Source organism: Suricata suricatta, chromosome 5 (genome assembly GCF_006229205.1).
Source record: "Suricata suricatta isolate VVHF042 chromosome 5, meerkat_22Aug2017_6uvM2_HiC, whole genome shotgun sequence".
NCBI lineage: Eukaryota > Metazoa > Chordata > Mammalia > Carnivora > Herpestidae > Suricata > Suricata suricatta.
Genome location: NC_043704.1, coordinates 71263758 through 71284156, shown reverse-complemented (window position 1 = coordinate 71284156; position 20399 = coordinate 71263758). Strand labels below are relative to the sequence as shown.

The 20399-nt window shown below is 42.3% G+C and overlaps 1 protein-coding gene and 1 long non-coding RNA gene across 4 annotated transcripts in view; one reads left to right on the top strand and one right to left on the bottom strand.

Moving 5' to 3' along the window:
- Window positions 1-5545, top strand: part of TFRC (transferrin receptor) — a 74037-nt gene extending 68492 nt beyond the window's left edge. For all 3 annotated transcript variants that reach the window (XM_029939520.1, XM_029939519.1, XM_029939521.1), the window contains 3 exons: window positions 434-655; window positions 1773-1913; window positions 2532-5545. In XM_029939520.1, the coding sequence (XP_029795380.1) occupies window positions 434-655; window positions 1773-1913; window positions 2532-2774 (606 nt within the window). In that variant the 3' untranslated portion in view covers window positions 2775-5545. The remainder of the gene's footprint in view (window positions 1-433; window positions 656-1772; window positions 1914-2531) is intronic.
- Window positions 5546-15746: 10201 nt separating this feature from the next.
- Window positions 15747-20248, bottom strand: LOC115291381. Its single transcript, XR_003908415.1, has 3 exons — window positions 20149-20248; window positions 17071-17147; window positions 15747-15876 (listed from the first exon to the last, which is right to left on the bottom strand). It is a non-coding gene; the product is annotated as an uncharacterized LOC115291381 (long non-coding RNA).
- Window positions 20249-20399: the final 151 nt, after the last annotated feature.

The window sequence follows — 20399 nt, the reverse complement described above, 5'->3', positions numbered from 1 at the left end:
CATGTATGAATGGATCGAGTGCTGAATCATTTGGAAGAAGGTAAATTTAGGTCTAAGCATGATGCTTTACATCAAAAGCACACTTCAGACATGCTCTCCTATTTCCTTAATTAATGGACCAAACTTCCCAGAGAAGAAAACAAGGATACAACCTCAAGAAATTTGGTTAGAAATCTGTTCAGAGCATATGATGTGATGGGACAGAGGTTCTGTAGAATCTAGAAGTAAGTAGTCATTCTAGGAGTAGGTCAGGTTCAGAAGAAGTAGCAAAAGTGGTATTAAAGTAATGGATGTGAGATAAAATTGGAGTAGGTATATATTACTAGAAGCAAGGGAAGAGTTGCAACGGTTACTACCTTGAAGGGAAAACGAATGTGAGGCTCCTACTCCTATGACCCTCCTGTGAGTACATTAACCTAGTTTTGTTTTTCAGGACACAGATTATCCTTATTTGGGTACTACCATGGATCTTTATGAGAAACTCAGTGGCAAAGTTCCTGAGTTGAACAAAATAGCACGTGCAGCAGCAGAAGTAGCTGGTCAGCTTATAATGAAACTTACCTATGATCTTGAATTGAACCTGAACTATGAGATGTATAATGACAAAATACTTTCCTTTGTGAGGGATGTGAGCCGATTCAGAGCAGACATGAAGGTAAGTACTAATTAAACTCAGGTTCTTATTGCTGAAATATCAAGCAATTATGACGTTTAGCTTTTCCTGAGAAAGGACATGATTGGTAGCCAAAGTACATTTGAAAGGGAACTAATGTATAATTTTTTTTATAATTTATAACTCACTTGAAAAGACAGTTGAGAGGCTGTGGGTTATAAATCTAGGATATGCCACACTAAGTATTTCAAAGTCTAGAACTGTGTTAACTTTTGTTAAGGTATGTTAAGTTTTTATAATTCCAAGCAACCTGTGAAGAGGATCCAGAGAATACAAAGATCTCAACCATGACTTTGAACCTATGAGTTTGGGCCATATTATCATATATGCCTTTCAGGAATGTCACGGATGGAGATATAACATCATCAGTAATTGTGGTCTAACTTAGTGTTGATCCTGTGTGCCTGTATTCAAATACTTGATAAAATCAAATTAATAATGGGGCACCTGGTTGACTCAGTTGGTAGAGTGTGTGACTGTTGATCTTGGGGTTGTAAGTTGGAGCCCCACATTGGGTGTGGAAATTACTTAAAAATAGAATCTTTAAAAAAATTAAGTTAATATTATGTGGCTTCTAACTGGTTTTATGGTACTAGAAGTCAATTTAACAGAGATCCTTAAATGAAGTAAATCACTGATAAATCTTAATGATTATGGATTTCTTGAAACTTGAAACTAATTGTAACTGATCAAAAAATGGGAATTGTGAGACAAATCACTGGATTCTGACATTCACTGAACCAAAGTGTTTTCAAATTCTCCCCCACAGGGAAATTGAACTGGGAACAATATACTATATAGGATTATATATTCCGTAAATTATGTTACATTTTTCAATGAGGACAGCTTCCTTATGAGACTAAGAGTGGATAATTGTGCCATCTATTGGGCTCAAATATGAGTGTACTACTCTAGTTTATAGAGCTTGGGTCCTCCTGGGCGAGGTGCCGAGGTCTAGCATGCTCTGCATCTTGAGTTCGTCTGTGAGCCACTCCCTTCGGCCAGAACCAGCTCCCTACCACTAAATTAGAAAGGTGTATAGAATAAGATCCTTAGAAATACGACCTCTGCTAGAGAATGTTATGTCTTTCTGCTTCAGGAGATGGGTCTGAATCTCCAGTGGCTGTATTCTGCACGTGGAGACTTTTTCCGTGCCACCTCCAGGCTGACAACAGATTATAGGAATGCCGAGAGAACAAACAGATTTATCATGAGAGACATCAATGATCGTATCATGAGAGTAAGTAAACTCCTAAAAATGGGAGAACGAAAGGATGTTAATTTTTAACTGGTGAGCCTTGCATTTCTAAAAAGCAGAGTAGTAACTCCGGGAGCCTAGCATTCTTTGCTGCTCTAGAACTGAGCACAGATTTGTAACTCTTACTTCCTAGCAAGATCTAGACCCAGCATATCTAAACGGAAAATACGAGAGACATTTGTCCCAGTATTAACCTTTTTCTAAGATTCTAAAAAACATTTTTAAGAAGGGATGGTTAATGGTTTTTAGCTGTCATTTTCTCTGTATTTCTGTTCTCTAATTCAGCCCTCAACTGCTTTTATCTTAATCTGCCTGGAAGAGGCAGAAGACCCCATTTCAGTGGAAGCTTGCAAATTTTCCATGTATGTGCTCCAACTAAAGAAACCAATACAATTAGAGTTCAGTTTTACAGAGGAATTGACCGTTCACTTTATAATTTTAACGGTAGAAGATCAGTAGCCTTGTTCTCCCTGTTGCTCAGTTGGGGGAATTTTGACATTTCAAGTGAGAGAAGGACTGTTGTCTTACAGTGTCAGGTCCTTTCCTCACAGCAGAAGTCCCAGCACTGCGTGAGTTCTCACGTATGTTTTGTTTCCGTAGGTGGAATATCACTTCCTCTCACCCTACGTGTCTCCGAAAGAGTCTCCTTTCCGACACATCTTTTGGGGTTCCGGCCCTCACACTGTGTCGGCGTTACTGGAGCATTTGAAGCTGCTCCAGGAAAACAGCAGTGCTTTTAATGAAACGCTGTTTAGAAACCAGTTGGCTCTGACAACTTGGACTATTCAAGGAGCTGCAAATGCCCTCTCTGGTGACATTTGGGATATTGACAATGAGCTTTAAATGTGATGCCCATGACTTATGTGAGAACAGCAGGCTAGTGTGATTTCTAGACTTGTGCTGGTTGTGCTAAATTTTTAGTAGGGCTACAAAACCTAGTATTGTTAAAATTCTACCCTGCCATCTTGGAACCACTAGATTTCTTTAGGCAGCAGCTTTTAATACAGGGTAGGTACCTGCACTTCAAGTTAAAGTGAATAACCACTTAAAAATGTTCATGATAGAATCTTTTCTCTGATTTTCTCTAAAATTTTAAACATGTTGGATGGTAACTGCCTCTTTCTTGTTACAGTTATGACAAAGTCAGAACCAGTAACGTAAACTATTGCTCTAAATCCTAAGGACATGAACTGGTGTCTTCTAAGTGGGAGGTGGAAGGTGGTGCTGGAGGCTGACCGTGGTAGTTTAGTGGGATCCTCCGCCTGCACTTGACGCTGGATGGGAGATACCAGGTTGTAAGACCTTATTCTCCAAATGAGATACATGCCTTCCGTAAGGATTTAGCTGGTTTCCACATCCCTGAATGAAACAGTTAACTTTCAGAAGAGATGGGACTTGTTTTCTTGCCAGTGAGGTTCACCTGTTTATCACAGGAGTAAGGCCTTAATGTGCTAACCTCAAGATTATTTATGAGAAGAGGAGACCAGAAGCCAAAGACCTAGATTTTCTTTTCCTCTGCCCCTGCCCCATAAGCCTTTGTTTATTAGGTTTTTGTCGTTTTTGTCTTTCCCAAAGTATTTTGAAAGAAAACCAGCTTTAGGTGTTTAATTTCAAACTCAGTTTGTCAGACTTTAAAGAACACGCTGCCAAATTTTGGGCAAAGTGTTAATTTTTTGGAAAAGCTTTCTATCATTTTGGCACTGAGATATTTATTGTTTATTTATCAGTGACAGAGTTCACTATAAATGGTGTTTTTTTTATAGAATATAATTATCGGAAGCAGTGCCTTCCATAATTATGACAGTTATACTGTCGTTTTTTTTTTAATAAAAGCAGCATCTGCTAATAAAAACCCAACAGATACTGGAAGTTTTGCATTTATGGTCAACACTTGAGGGTTTTAAGAAAACAGCCACGAGCTACATAAAATTTTATTATAAAGCTAAATATTGATGAAGAATTCAATTGAATTAGGAGTTGCTAATCAAGTTAGATTTCTGTTTAGCCAACCAGATAAACATGGCAGTTCTCTTAAAAGGAAGGACTTGTGACCAAGTTATACATTAATGTCACTTAAAGGCTGTGATAGTACTCATGTGTGTGAAATTTTACAGCTCAGTTTATCCAAGATATAACTTTAATTCGAATTTTGCAAAATTTCCAGTACCTTTGTCACAAACCTAACTCACATTATCGGGAGCAGTGTCTTCCATAATGTATAAAGAACAAGGTAGTTTTTGCCTACCACAGTGTCTATATCGGAGACAGTGATCTCCATATGTTACACTAAGGGTGTACGTAATTATCGGGAACAGTGTTTCCCATAATTTTCTTCATGCAATGACATCTTCAAAGCTTGAAGATCGTTAGTATCTAACATGTATTCCCAGCTCCCTATAATTCTCTATCTTTTAGTTGCAGAAACATTCTATGGTCATTAAACATTTTGTGGGTGAATTCAACCACTATAAAATAAAATTACTTCATTTGAGATTCTTTGCTTTTAAACCTAATGTAGCGTCTTGTTAAATGTGTGGTTTCTGCAGGTCTTCTGTTTAGTGGGAAGCTAGTCCGCATTTACAAGGTTTGCTGTTGACAAATGAACTTAACTTTATCCCCTTATTTGCATGTCATCTCCTGGAAACTTAGTTCCTACAACTTTGATTCCAGAATTGACCTTTTAGCTTAAATTAGGGGAAACTTTTATAGGAGGCTCAGGGGGCAGGGCAGGGAGTGAAATGTATAGGCAAGCAAAGCTTGCAGCAGGATCCTTGATCATGTCTCCCTACCCATTAGTATGTGGTGGTTTTAAGTTACATAGGGATTTGAACAAAGAAGTTTGAAGCTACATGAGTAAAGACTTCATTTTCTTGTCCACCATCATTATAAACCTGATAATCAGCTATTTGTTATAGGGCAGTTCACCCTAAGAAACTGTCACCTAATGAAAAGTCCATAGACTTAGTGTTCCTTACCTGAGTTAACATAGGTCTAGATTATTACAGCCTCACTGAATTGTTTCACTGCTCACAGTCTGTTTAGTCTTCACGGTGTTTTATCTTGAACTGGTGTTTAGTGTAGCTAAGTAGAAAGGTCATGGCTGGGATTCCCAGTTTGGGTATCATGCTTTACCACGCTTTAATGAAAGCTCAGAAACTTCAAGATATACTATGAATATGGGCATACATTTTACAGCAGTAGATCTCTTTTAATAAAAACCTCTCTTCTATGGTGAGGATTGAATTATTTCTAATCAAAAAAGCCAGCAACTGGTAAGAGGCTTAATATTCCTGAATGCAATGTGTATCTGACTAGTGACAACCTGCCGGACTTCAGATTTTGTCTGGTTACAGATATCAGGTGCATTTTGAAGGTGAAGGATAAATGAGCTCCATCATGACTCTCTGTTCTAGAACTTGCATGACCTTTTACTCTGCTTCCTCTTTGAATGTTCTTGAAATATTAGTCGGCTATACATGACTTATTAGACTTGCCAACCTACTGCTCATCGATACCTTTGTAAACAAGTGATATGCCCTTATAATTGTGTCCAAGCTGGTATGTGCAACAGTGTGGAAATTCTTATCTGATTTAATAAAATGCTTCAACACAGAGTTGTCATTTTTTAAAAAATAGATTTCATTGTTTTAGGGCATTTTTGGGTTCACAGCAAAATTGAGCAGGAAGTATAGAGTTCCCATACACTCGCTGCCTGCTCGCCCCTGGCCCAGCTCCCCCCACGATCAGCATCTCCCACCAGAGTAGTACTCGAGTCACAACTGAACACACACATCAACACGTCATTATCACCCAGAGCCTATAATTTACATTAAAGTTCACTCTCAGTGTTGCATATTTTATGAATTTGAACAAATATATAATGAAACATATCCCCCATTTATAATACAATACAGACAGTTTTATTGTCTTGAAAATACTCTGTTCTCTGCCTCTTCATCTTCCCTCTACCTAATCCCTGGAAACCACTGGTCTTTTTACTGTCCATAGTTTTTGCCTTTTCTAGAATGTCACGTGATTAGAATCATACAGTATTTAGCTTTTTCATATTGGCTTCTTTCACTTAGTAGTAATATGCATTTAAAGGTTGATAGCTCACTTTTTTTTTAAGTTCACTTATTTTGAAAGCATGCTCATGCACGCAGGGTAGAAGAAAGAGAGAGAGAGAGAGAACCAGCAGGTAAGGGCAGAGAGAGGGTGGGACAGATTCCTAAGCAGAATCCTAACCAAGCTCAAACTCACCAACTGAAATGGGGACCTGAGCCTAGGGAGATCAAGAGTCAGATGCTTAACCGACTGAGCCACCCAAGTGCCCCAATGGCTCATTTCTTTCTAGTGCTGAATGTTATTCCATTGTCTGGATGTAACTTAGTTTATTTATCCATTTATCTACTAAAGGACCTCTTCATTGCTCCCAAATTTTGGCAACTATGAATAAAGCCGCTATAAACTTGTTTTTACGTGGACAGGTTTTCAGTTCATTTGGGTAAAGACCAAGGAGTACAATTGCTAGATCCTATGGAAATAAATTGCTTAGTTTTGTAAGAAATTTCCTAAGTGGCCGCACCATGTGAATTCCTGTAGCAGCGAATGAGAGTTCCTGTTGCTTCACGTAGCTGCCAGCCTCCGGTGGTGTCCAGTGTTTTGGATTTTGGCCATCCTAATAGGCATGTGGTGATATCTTGTTTTGATTTCCATTTCCCCAATGACATGAGGTTGAGCACCTTCTTATATGCTTATTTATCAAATGTGTATCTTTGGTGCGGTGTCTTCAAATTGTTTGCCCTTTTTTCTAATTGGGCTGTTCCTTTTTGAGTTAAGAATTCCTTGTAGGGCGCCTGGGTGGCTCGGTTGGTTAAGCATCTGACTTCGGCTCAGGTCATGATCTCGGGGTTTGTGGATTTGAGCCCCGCATCGGGGTCTGTGCTGACAGCTTAGAGCCTGGAGCCTGTTTCAGATTCTGTGTGTGTCTCTCTGTCCCTTTCCCACTTGTGCTATGTCTCTCTCTGTCTCAAAAATAAACAAACTATAAAAAAAATTTTTTTTAATTCCTTGGATAACTTACCATCATTTGTCAGATATGTGTTTTGCAAATATTTCTTTCCCAGTCTATGGCTTGTCTTTGCATTCTCTTGACAAGGTCTTTTACAGAGCATGAGTTTATAATTTTAATGACGTCCAACTTAATTATTTCTTTCATAGATCATGCTTTTGGTATTTTATCTAAGTCACTGCCAAACGCAATGTCATCTAGATATTATCCTGTGTGGTCTTCTAGTAGTTTTACAGTTTTACATACTACATTCAGGTCTGTCATCCTTTTTGAATTCAGTTTTGTGAAGGGTATCCGGTCTGTGTCTAGATTCATATTTTTGCATGTGGATGTCCAGTTGGTCATGAGTCTTTGTTAAGAATACTCCAGTAAGACTCTCCCCTCCGAAAATACGAGCTAATTTTAAATGTCCTTATAGCCACATTAAAAAACTAAAAAGAAATACGTGAAATTTTTCTATATTTAACTCCATATATCCAAAATACTGTCATTTCAACGTGTATGCATTAAAAGTCACTGCCAAGATATTTCATATTCCTTTGTTCAGAGTTATGTCTTCAAAATCCATTGTACTTCTAGCATATCTCACTTTGGAATACCTGCATTTCAAGGGCTCAATAGCTACTCATGGTGAGTGGACACGGCTGCTATATAGCAAAAAGCATAACTGGTAGGGCTTGCTTGCTTGCTTTCTTTTAATAGGCTTTCTATGCAATTACCAAACCCATCGCACAGTTTAATCTCATCATGACAAGCGCCAGCTGGGATCCTTCAGAATGCCTGCAGGAATTGCAGCCCCTAGAATAGGGAAGCTTTGTAATTGCTTCACCTGTGCCCAAGCTTTCCCCTGTGAGAATTAGCAGCCACATGCATATCCTTGAGGGGAGAAGCTGTGTTCTACGGGGGAGGTGCCTCCTTGAAAGATTGTGGGCGAGGGGACAGTCCTAAACAAATATTCGAAGACATCTGTTTATTTGCAAGATATACTTTCCCTTGGAATATGAAACAGCAGATACTGATAGCTTCCTTATGGCTACCAGTGGGTTTACTCTTCTAGGTGATTAAGTCAAAGCCTTTGCCATTTGCTACATCTGTCCTTTAAATTGTCTAATGGATCTCACATGGACTTGACTAGTTAATGCCCTTTTTGAAAATGTGTACATACTAATTAATGGTCAATGTGCAGAAGAGTCTAATTGAAAAGTTTTTCTTGTTTTTCACAATTTCTCTCCCTCTCTCCACAATCACCAGTTTCTTGTGTATACTTTCAGTTTTTTTTAATGTTTTACTTATTTTTGAGAGAGAGAGAGAGACAGCGTGAGCAGGGGAGGGTCAGAGAGAGAGGGAGATACAGAATCCGAAGACAGGCTCCAGGCTCATGAGCTAGCTGTCAGCACAGAGCCCGAGGCGGGGCTTGAACCTACGGAACCGTGAGATCATGACCTGAACCGAAGCTGGACGCTCAACCGACTGAGCCACCCAGGCGCCCCTCTGGTGTATACTTTCAAAGTAGTCTCTGCTTAAGTGAGAATGTCCATGAAACCTTCATAAAAGCACACGTGGGTGGGGGGCGTTATTGATTCCACTATCACATTGGAAATCCCTACAACCCAATCCTCCAACTGCTTACAATGATAAATTGGTTAAAATGGAAAAAATACTCTCCCCCTGTCCCTCCCTCTCTCTCAAAATAAATAAAACTTAAAAAAGGGGGGGCATCTGGGTGGCTCAGCATCAGACTCTTGATTTTAGTTCAGGTCATGATCTTACCGTTTGTGAGATTCAGCCTCATGGGCTCCACACTGGTAGTGCAGAGCCTAATGGGGATTCTCTGTCTCCCTTCCTCTCTGCCCCTCCCTTGCTCCTGCACATGGGCTCTTTCTTTCTCTCAAAACTCAAACAGGCTCCTGCGTGGCTCAGTCAGTTGGACATCCAACTTCAACTCAGGTCATGGTCTCACAATTTGTGAGTTTGAGCCCCACGTCGGGTTCTATGCGGACAGCTCAGAGCCTAGAGCCTGCTTCCAATTCTGTGTCTCCCTCTCTTCCCCTCCCTTGTTCACCCAGTAAATAAAGGCGAACAGACTGTGGAGGGTAGTAAAACCTGAAGTGTATGGCAAGAACAAAAAGAGGAGGCAAAAAACTAACAAAATAATGGGTATGCCAAAGTCCGACCATATCAATAATTATATTATTGACCTATTAACATTCTAATTAAAAGTCTGACAGTGGGTTAGGGGAAAAAAAGCTCATTTATATGCTGCCTGTAAGAAACACTTTATTTTTATATTTTAAAAATATTGTTTATTTTTGGGAGAGTGCAATTGGGGGAGGGATGGGGGAGAGAGTGACAGAGGATCTGAAGCCGGCTTCCTGTGGACAGGCTTGACAGCAGTGAACCTGATGTGGGGCTCAATCGCATGGACTGAGAGATCATGACTTGAGCCAAAGCTGGAAGCTCAACCAACTGAGCCACCCAGATGCCCCAAGAAACACTTTAGAGACACAGATGAGTTTAAAGTTAAAAGATGGGAAAAAAAATAGAACAGGCAAATTAGCATAAAACTAGAGTGGCTGGCTAAATAAATGCCAGATGAAATAGACTTCAATACGAAGATTATTACCATAGATAAAAATTAGCATTTCATAATGATAAAAGGAACAATTCATCAGAAAGATAGTACAATTATAAATGTGTATGTGCCTGATACCCTTAAAATACATGAATAAAGTTTAAAGAAGGAAGAAACTGACAATTTTGCCATTGTAGTTAAAAATTAAAGACAATTTTTTTTAAGTAGGCTCCATACTCTGGTTTCTCTTCAGAGCATATAAATCCTTCATCTCTTAAAGTAGGCTCCATGTCCTATGTGGGGCTTGAACTCATGACCCTGAGATCAAGAGTCACATGCTCTACTGAGTGAGCCAGCCAGGCGCCCCACTGAGTACATTTTAAATACCCAGTTAGTAGCCAATAGACAGATCAGGATAAAACATTTGAGGGGCGCCTGGGTGGCTCAGTCAGTTAAGTCTCTGACTTCAGCTCAAGTCACGATCCCACGTTCGTAGGTTCGAGCCCCGCGTTGGGCTCTGTGCTGACAGCTCAGAGCCTGGAGCCTGCTTCTGATTCTGGTCTCCCTCTCTCTCTGCCCCTCCCTGCTTATGCTCTGTCTCTCTCTCTCTCAAAAATAATAAATAAAACATTAAAAAAATATTTAAGCCACTTTATCAGCCTCCTCAATCTACTTGACTTTTATAGAACACTACCTCCAAAAACTGCAAAATACATTTTTTTGGGGTATGTATGGCATATTCATCAAGATTGAACATATTCCTGGCTGTAAAACAAGTGTCAATGAAAGCATTGAAATTATATTCTCTGTATTCTCTGAATTGTATTCTCTGACCACAGTGGAGTGAGAAGTCAGTTGCAGAATATCCAGAAAACCCCAAAACATCAGGAAATTAAGCCACATTTTTTCTTTTTCTTTTTTTTTTTTAATGTTTTATTTATTTTTGATACAGAGAGGGACAGAGCATGAGAGGGGGAGGGGCAGAGAGAGAAGGAGACACAGAACCTGAAGCAGGCTCCAGGCTCTGAGCTAGCTGTCAGCACAGAGCCTGATGCGGGGCTCAAACCCACGAATGCGAGATCTGACCTGAGCCGAAGTCGGAGGCTTAACCAACTGAGCCACCCAGGCGCCCTAAGCCACATTTTTTAAAGTAACTTAGGGGTCAAAGATGAAACCACAAGAGAAATTGGACAAATTTGAACTTAATTACAAATGATATATAGTATGCGGACGCAGGTAAAGCAGCAGAGATACACTGCTTAGTACAGTAGCCACCAACCACGTGTGATTAAATTTAAATTAATTAGAATTAAAAGTTCTAATTCCTAGGGCACCTGGGTGACTCAGTCCTTTGAATGTCTGACCTTGGCTCAGGTCACAATCTCACAGTTTGTGAGTTTGAGCCCCACATCAGGCTCACTGCTGTCAGCCTTTCGGCGCAGAGCCCACTTCAGTCTGTCCCCCTCTCTGCCCCTCCTCTGCTTGCACGCTCTCAAAAAATAAAAACATTTAAAAAATTTTTTTAATTAATTTTTTTAAATTGATTTTTGAGAGACAGAGACAGCATGAGCAGGGAGGGTCAGAGAGAGAAGGAGACACAGAATCCAAAGACAGGCTCCAGGCTCTGAGTTGTTAGTACAGAGCCCAAGGCAGGGCTCAAACCCAAGAACTGCAAGATCATGACCTGAGCCGAAGTCGGATGCTCAACTGACTGAGCCACCCAGGCGCCCCACAAAAGCATTTTTAAAAACCTAAAAAAAAAAGTTCAAATGCCTCAGACACACCGACCACATTTCAAGTGCCCAGTAGCTACATGTGGCTAGCGGCTACTGTACTGGACTGCAGAAAGTCAAATATTTCCATCACTGCAGAAAATTCTATTAGACAATCGTGGCTGAGAGGAAAACTTTTGGTTTTAAATATAGTAGAAAAGAAGAAACTTAAAATCAATGACCTAAGTTTCCACCTTAAGAAATTAGAGAAAGAAAAGCAAAGTAAACCCAAATGAAATGGGGGGGGGAATATTATAGAGCAAAAATCAATAAAGTGGAAATCAGACAATAGATAATAAAGCCAAAATCTAATTCTTTGGAATGAAAAGCACAACTGACAAACCTCCCAGCTAGACTGATTAAGGAAAACATATATGTTAAGTTTTCAATTAACATAAGAAAAATAGGGAGATCTGAGTGGCCCTCTATCAAAGAAAGAAAATTTATCAAGACTTTCCAAAAAGGAAACTCTGGACTCAATTTCATTGGTGAGGTCTACCAAACATTCAAGGAAGGAATACCACCCAGCTTACACAAACTCCTTCAGAAAACAGAGGAAGAGGAAACTGTTGATGCGAATGCGACATACCAAAGCCTAACAAAGACATTACAAAAACTACAGGCCAACGTTATAATGAATATAGATGCAAAAATCCTAAATAAAAGCAAATTGAAAACCAACAATGTGTAAAAGGATTACGTATCATGGCCAAGTAAGCTTTACTCCAAGAATGTAGGGTTAATGCTCAAAAATCTGGGGTGCCTGGTGGCTCGGTTGAGTGCCAACTTTGACTCTCAGGTCATGACCTCACTGTTCGTGAGTTCAAGCCCCGCATCTGGCTCTGTGGTGACAGCTCAGAGCCTGGAGCCTGCTTTGGATCCTGTCTCTCCTCTCTCTGCCCCTCCCCTGCTCATGCTCTGTCTCGCTCTCTCAAAAATAAAATAAAAATTAAACAAAACAATGTACCCAGCAATACCCCATATATATATATATATATATATATATATCACTGAAATGAAAACATATGTCCACACGAAAGTTTATACCTGAGAGATCACAGTAGCATTATTCTTCATAGTCAAAAACTAAAAACCCAAATGTGGTATAAGCATACAATGGAATATTACCTGGCAATAAAAAGGAATGAAATGAAGTAATATCAGGTAAGATGGCAGAGTAGGAACCCATTCCTTCACGTAAATAGCTACTGAGCTGGCAAGAACTGTCTAAAGTAACTATTGTGGAACTCTGGAGTCTAGCTGAATACTTTCAAAGTCCAGGGTAGAGCTTGATGAAGAAGGTAGTAAATATCTGTAAATTCTAGTCAATTTTAGCCTTTCACCTAGTGGCTACTATCCCCCACTTCCCAGCCTCAGAGCAGACAGCGGAGAGGAGGGACGGTGGCCCATGATCCAGGTGCAGCTTCCTGGAGCCAGGGTAGGCAAGAAGGACCTTGTTCTCTAAATATCAAGAGTTGTGTATTTTGACTGACACTTAATGCTCTTGATCACTGCTTTTGAGCCCCTGTTGGCTGAAGTGACTTACAAGGGATTTAAAGAGATAGGATTTCTCTTTGGAACCAGACATTTAAGGAAATCTTTGTCAGGTCACTGGCTGACTGCAGAGATAACAGAACAGAAATGTGAATGACCACACACAAGCAATACACACTCTGCAAAAATAGTTTGGAAATGTAACAGACACATGACTTCAATCTTTGACAAGCAAGACTTAACAATCTCTGAGGAGTAAGAATTACATTTCCAGAATTACCATAATATAATATTCAGTATGTCCAATTCTTAGTAAAAAAAAAAAATTACAGGAAACAGAAACAAGAAAGTACAGCCCACAGTGGGGGGAAATATGACAGAAATCACCCTGGAGGAAGCCCAGATATTGGAATTACTCATTAAAGATGTTAAATCAACTGCTTTAAATATGTTAAATGGGGGCACCTAGGTGGCTTAGTTGGTTAAGTGGCTGACTTTGGCTCAGGCCATGATCATGCGGTTCATAGTTCGAGCCCCGCATCAGGCTCTGGGCTGACAGCTCAAAGCCCGGAACCTGCTTCGGATTCTGTGTCTCCCTCTCTCTCTGCTACCCGTCCCACTCATGCTCTGTCTCTCTGTCTCTGAAAAATAAATAAATGTTAAAAAAAATTTTTTTAATATATGTTAAATGAAAATTATATATGTTAAAGGAAACCAAGGGCAAAAAACTAAAGGAAATTAGGAAAAGTATGTAGAACAAATGAGAATGTCAGTAAAGAGATAGAAATTATAAAAAGAAACCAAACACATTCTGGAGCTGGAAAGAAATGTAACTGAAATGAAAATCTCACTAGAGATATTCAATAGCAAATTTGAGCAGGCAGAAGAAAGGATCTGTGAACTTAAAGATAAGACCATTGGAATTATCCAGTAGAAGGAACAGAAAGGAAAGGGATAAAGAAAAAGGCACAGAGCCTGAGGGACCCCTGGAACACCATCAGATGTACCAACATAGGCATTATCCCTGTGCTCGAACCCAGTCCCAGGCTTCCTTGGTGTCCAGCTGGTCCTCTCAGTGAATCCCTTAAGATGCTTTTTCATCACCCCCAGGCAAGTGCATAGAGACTGGGCCGCATATAATCCTTATATGTAAGTCCTCAGCTCCACTAAAATATGTTCCCTCTCCTCTACTTGTTTTTGCAACTCCGCTTTGGCATGGCATACATGTATGTGCTAGAAGGGGTGAGGGAGCTGGGTAAAAGAACTAGCGGAGTTTGTATCTGGGTCATAGAAATGCCAATCCAAACTCAGTCACCACTGTTAAATTGTTGGGTATCCTTGGGTAACCTGTGATACCTCTCAGAACCTCCGTTTCCTCACTTCTACAGGAGGGGGTTAGGCCTGAAGTTCTCAATATTCCTTCTAGCTTGAACACAAAATCCCTCTCTCCTTAAGAATGTGTGTTTTGTCTTTCAAACCCAGATTCAGTTCTCTCCTTTAGGAGTGCCATTATAATCCTTCCTTCTCTTTTCCAAGAACACAGATGTACTGTTGATGAGACTGTGTTAATCTGAATTTATCTTGTAGACATTCTTCAGGCATTTGTTCAGATTCCCCTTGATCTAACGATCTGATCACCTCCTTTGGGGATGTGGATATTAAGGGGTCTTAAACAACTAAAACTGATGTTCTAGAATTTGCCTTTCTACTATAGACAAGCCCACCATTGCAGGAATTGTAGGTTAGTATCCTTGCTGATGGTGACTTGTATTTGCTGTTCTAGCTGCTTTCCTGATTTCTGACATACTGACTGCATTATCTTCTGGAAACAGAATTTTCTTAGTTCTAACCCACAGACCCATCTATCTTGACCCCTAGTTTCAGCTTGTTGCTCCATCTGGACCCAATTTCCCACTCATCTGGACCCAGTCATGTTACCATGACTAGTCACTTGCTCTGATTTGCAGACTAGCGAGGGGGAAGTGGAGAGCAGTTACAAGTTCTTGAGTAAGGAAGTAGGTTAACCAGTGTTTTAGAAAGATTAATGGAGAATTAACATGGAGGCACAGAGGCTGAAGACAGTAAGGTCAGGAAAGAACGTTTACAGTAGAACACCATTCAAGGGTATAAATATCACAGTATCATCTTGTCAAATCCTTACAATCTCCCAGTGAAGGGAGAAGCAGAGGCCTGCTGATGAAAGGCTTTGTTCCCCCTCATAGGGAAGTAAATGCATAATTAGATACGTAGCATTTCAAAGGTGCTTGATTACTATTTATTTATTTAAATGTTTATTTATTATTTTGAGAAAGGAAGCAAGTGGGGGAGGAGGAGAGAGAGGGAGAGAGAGAGAGTGAGAGAGAGTGAGAGAGAGAGAGAGAGAGAGAGAGAATCCCAATCAGGCTCTGCACTGTCAGCGTGGAGCCCAACGTAGGGCTCAGTTTCACAAACCGTGAGACCATGACCTAAATCAACAGTCAGATGCTTAACCGACTGGGCTACCCAGGAACCCCCTTGATTATCATTTAAGTGAAGAAATGGTGTGTGAAGGTGGGCCCTGGGCCTGGGTTCTCCCTAACTGCACTGAGGCGGTGGCTGAGAGGAAGCCAGTCTGGAGAGGAGGCAGGAGGGTGGAGCCCTGCGGTGTTTGGGGTCAGCATAGAGTTCTAAAGGAGGAGCTAGATAAAGATGCTGTCAAGGACCTGAATCTGGTTTGTGGGCAAATGAGAGAGCTAGGGGAGTAAGGGAGACAGAGCTGGATTTAAGAGTTTGGATTCCGTTGTCACTTCCTCAGATTGGTGTGACCAGATGCCAGTGTCTAGCAGTCAACATCGTCACTCTGGAGGCAGCCACTGATGCAGAAGGCTCTATCCACGCAGGCCTCACTAACTCATGTGTGTGTGTGTGCGTGTGTGTGTGTGTGTGTGTGTGTGTGTGTGTGTGAAGGGGGCTGTTAGCAGACGTGAGCTCACCAAACTGAGAGGTTGTCTCAAAAAGCAGCTCGTAGAGGCTTCTCTGGGATGGTCTTCGTTGGAGCTGCAAGTGAAAGGAACAGACCACAAAGGACTGGTAGTGAGATTTAAAAAAAGAAGAGAGGTAAAGTGAAAAAATATCTTCTTACCATTTAAGGATAAGCCCGACAGCTCATTTCTAAAGTTAATACAGTGAATTCCAGGGGAAGCTGGATTTCAGGGACATAAAGAAGTAGGTTGAGCATAAAAGGATCCAGGCTTCAGTATGTTTAGTCACTAGAAGTTTCTGGATTATGCACATTGGGCCATGTCTTACGCGGCTGTGCCAGACACTGGCTGGACATAATAAATCTCGAGTACCTGTACCCACTTGGTTCTTGTTACTAAACTTCAATTCTAGGTGTCCACCAGGGGGCGTTGGAACCCAATGGTGCTCCATTCTGAAGAGCCCATGTTGATCCAGGGTTTGTAATCTCTTGGCTCATTTAGCCCTTCTCTAGCTGGGCAGAGGGGCAGGTGCGTGGGAGCAGCTGGCAGCACCTCTTCCCAGTGCCCTAGTAAGGTTTTGAAACTGCCTGAATTCCTTGGGGGCATATGAGCCGGTCCGTCTGAGCAGTTCCAGGGAGCTCTTGGCTTCCTCGATAGGGGAAAGGCACAGTGTGTTCTTAGTCCCTGGAGGACATGACCTGAGCTGGCAGATAGCCCCGTGCCTAAGAATTCCTTCAGAAATCCCTCCCCTCACCTCCAGTAAGAGACAAATGGTCTCTTAGTCTCTTCCTGAGAAATCTTCTGCCCTCTGTCAAATTGGTTTGTTTGCTCAGATACCAGACTTGACACCACACCTCACTTCCCTCCCACTTCAGCTCAAGCCTCATCGTAGGCACAAGGGCTACACAGAGCACCCAGCAGCTGCCATATCTGGCTGCATACTGGAATCATCTGGAGAAAACTATGAATGGTAAGCCTCACCCCAGAGATTCCAACTTAATTATTCTAGGGTGGGGCCTGGGCATCACTGTTTTTAAAAGCTTCTGGTGTGATTCTTCTGTGCAGCATAATTGAGAATCTCCTGGTGCAAGGCCTTGCTACTCAAAGTGTAGAAATTTGGTAGGAATTTATACTCTTAGCATCCCCTTCCAAGCCTGCTGAATCAGAATCTACATTTGGAGAAGATCCCCAGCTCCTTCGAACTGCACACTGGAGTTTGAGAAGCACTGATCTAATCAGTATATTGTTCTGCTTCACCCATGCTCATTACCTGGCCTGAATCACAGCCTCCACAACTTTCTCAGGCTGGAACAGGGGCCTTTGCGAGAAGAAGGTTTTGACTGTGACCTACAGAAAGAAATTGATGTTATATCAAGAAGCAGAGCACAGGCGCACACATGATGAAACAAAAATATCACAAAAACAATCCCTTTATTAGCTGTGATGCACTCTCATTCATTCCATATACATTTCTGGCACCTACCAGGCACTGTCATAAGTGTCTGTGCCAGTCTATTCACAGATAAAAATCTCTGTCCTTGTGGATTTTACATTCTGTGTGTTAGGAGGGAGGAGGGTTGTCAGAAGTCATGAATATGAAGGGTATGCTAGATTAACATAACATTTAGTTTAAAAATTAAATTTGGAGATACTTCTTGATGCTGATTACATCCTGTTTCCTGATCTGGGTGCTGGGTGCCTTCACTTTGTAAAATGTGCATGTGTTTGCACTTCTCTTGATGTATGTCAAACTTTAATAAAAAGTTCAAAAAATTATATTCTGATATTTTCTACTGCATTATTGTTCTCTTCCACTAAGAAAAAGTCAGTCAAACCTACTGAATTCAGTTCAGCTCCTATTCATAGGTTGCAACAGTAGTTTAAAAACAATTGTTCTATTAAAAAAAAACCAAACAGAACAAAAACCCTTCAGCCCAATCACTCAGCAGCATCCACCACTCTTGGCTGAGCATCTGCTTGTTGATATGAACCAGGCTACCCGTCACCACCTTCCTTGCCCTCCTGTATACCCCGCAGTGCAGCCATCTCACGGTGAGGATTCTTAACGGCATCCCCACAAACCTCCCTCAAGCAGCTTGGTTCGCTCCGCTTAGAACTAGACCTGACAAGCCCTTCTCCCCGCAGCCACTCTGTTGTGGGCAACTCTCCTCAAGTCCCAGATCTGGGAAGAGACTGGTACAGGCACGTTAAAGGGTTGCGGTTTATCCCCACAGCCACCTCCTTAAGCTCCCAAGCTTTATTTATTCTTCTAGACTGTGTCTCATATCCTCTAATAGGCTGTCAGCTCCCTGAGGGCGGAGCAGCCTTCCTAGGTGTCTCTAGGCGATAGTACTGGAGTCACAGAACAATGCAGAGATCGCCACCCTCAGAGACCTCTCCCACCAGGAGCCCCTGGTGCTCAGCATGATGGTGGACAGTCCAAGAGTTGGGACTAGAGAGGATGGAGGAAGGGAGCAGGAGACCTCTTTTCTGTAAAACTAAAGCTCCAGATAACCTTGCACTAAGCATGTAAGAGGGATGAAGCTGGGTCTTGAGGGCAGCTGGAGGGGCGGTGGAAGAATAGGAACTTGGGCTCCCCTGAGAAAATCACCCAGCAGGACTGACCAGGACACAAGTGCTTTGATTCTTTGCTTTGTTTGTTGTGGAGCTTGATTTACAGGCAGAAAGCTTGCTCCAAATCAGTTGTTTGCATCTGTTGACCCCCAAATTTAGTCAGACCTTATACATCCCGAAGTGAGGCTCCTGGGTTTAGCATTGCTTTGTTGTGCAATTAGTGGGTACAGGGCAGACTTTGGAGTCAAAAACTGGATCTGAATCCTGGTTTTAATGGTACCAACTGTATGACCCTGAGCAAGTTACTTAACAATGTAAAGTCCATCTCTAAAATGAGGACGGTAATGTGTATGTCATTCAATTGTGGTGGCAGTTAGAAAGAGAATACATGTCTAATGCAGAGCCCTATCCATAGGAAGTCTCCATAAACCTTAGCAACTGTCATTTACTGACATAGAGTAAAGAAGTTTGGGAAAGGACTCCCCTCAGATTCCTTCCCCCTGACTTTTTCCTCTGAGATCAGGCAGCAAGGGGGAACTTGGCTGAACCCAGAGGCGGAGTCTGGGGTCCTGCCTGCCCTAGACCCTCCCTTGGGCCAGGGAGGGTGCATTCGCCCTGTGCTGTGGCTTCCTGATGAAGAGAAGCTGCTACAGGCACTGTTATCAAATGGTTTAGTGGAAAGTTGTCCAGCCTATCTCAGAGGGCAAGACACCAAGACCCAAATCCACCCATCCAGCACTCCCGTAGGTGTCTCTAACCCACCTGTCTGTCCTACTGCCCCCACTGGCCAGGGCCCTTGGGCTCAATGCTAGACAACAGGGGTGCAGAAAGAGTCATCCTTACACAGTTCTTTGATGTTTGATTCTTGGGACAGTTCTCTCTGGACTTTATTATTGTACCCATTTTATAGATGAGGTAGTCAGTAACAGTGCCAACTGGCTTTAAGCCTCTGGGTTCTAAGCACCATGCCTTAAGGCTGCCTCCAAGTAGATAGGGTCTGGGTGCGAAGGCTGCTCTATCACTGGGAGGAGGAGCTCTGAATTTTCTCCTTCTTTGTGGGTGCAGGGAGGAAAGCACCCAAGAGGGAGCAGTGCAGGAGGGAGGAAGGCCCCCTTTGCCTGGGACTCTTGATGCCTGTGTTTCCAGCAGGTAGTGTCACGGGCCTGAAACCACCTCTCCCTTGTTAAAATGTCCTCCTTTGACCCCAGGAAAAGGATGGGGGTGGGCCAGGTTCCCAGACCTCTGGGCTGCTGCTGAGAGATTAGGACTCAAGTCCATTTCTACAAACACTCACTGAATTGCGGCCCTGGAAACTTTCCAATACAACCTCCTCATTTTATCTTATTCATTTTTAAAAATTGTTTAATATGTGTTTTATTTATTTTTGAGAGAGAGAGAGAGACAGAGAGAGAGAGAGAGAGAGAGAGAGAGCAAGCGCGAGCAGGGAAGGATCAAAGAGAGAGGGAGATACAGAATCCAAAGCAGGCTCCAGGCTCTGAGCTGTCAGCACAGAACCCGACGCGGGGCTTGAACCCAAGAACGGTGAGATCATGACCTGAACCGAAGCTGGACGCCCAACCGACTGAGCCACTCAGGTGCCCCCAATCTCCACATTTTAGAAACAAAGCAACTGAGACCAGCTGGAAGTGACTTTTTACACTGTCACGTGGTAAGTCAGCAGCACCTCAACTAGCTCCTGAGAATTCGAGACTCCTGTTACAGTGCTCCTCCACTTGGCCCAGTTAACTGCACAGTCTCAATGTGAACTACCTACCTTCGACTTCATCTCTCCTCCCGTAAGCACACAGGAAGGCGCAAGCATTGCAGCGGGTGGGGAGATTCTGGAGAGTAAAGAAGGGGGATTGGTAGACAGACTGAAGAGAGGGGAGAAGGGAGGAGCAAGCGGGACATGGCTCCTTAAGAGGGCGGGCCAACCCTGCTGGACCCCGCCCCCCTGGGGCGGCGCAGGCGCAGGCGGGCTCCAGGAACTCAGTCGGGAGGGCGGGCGCTCCTGGCTCCCCGGCC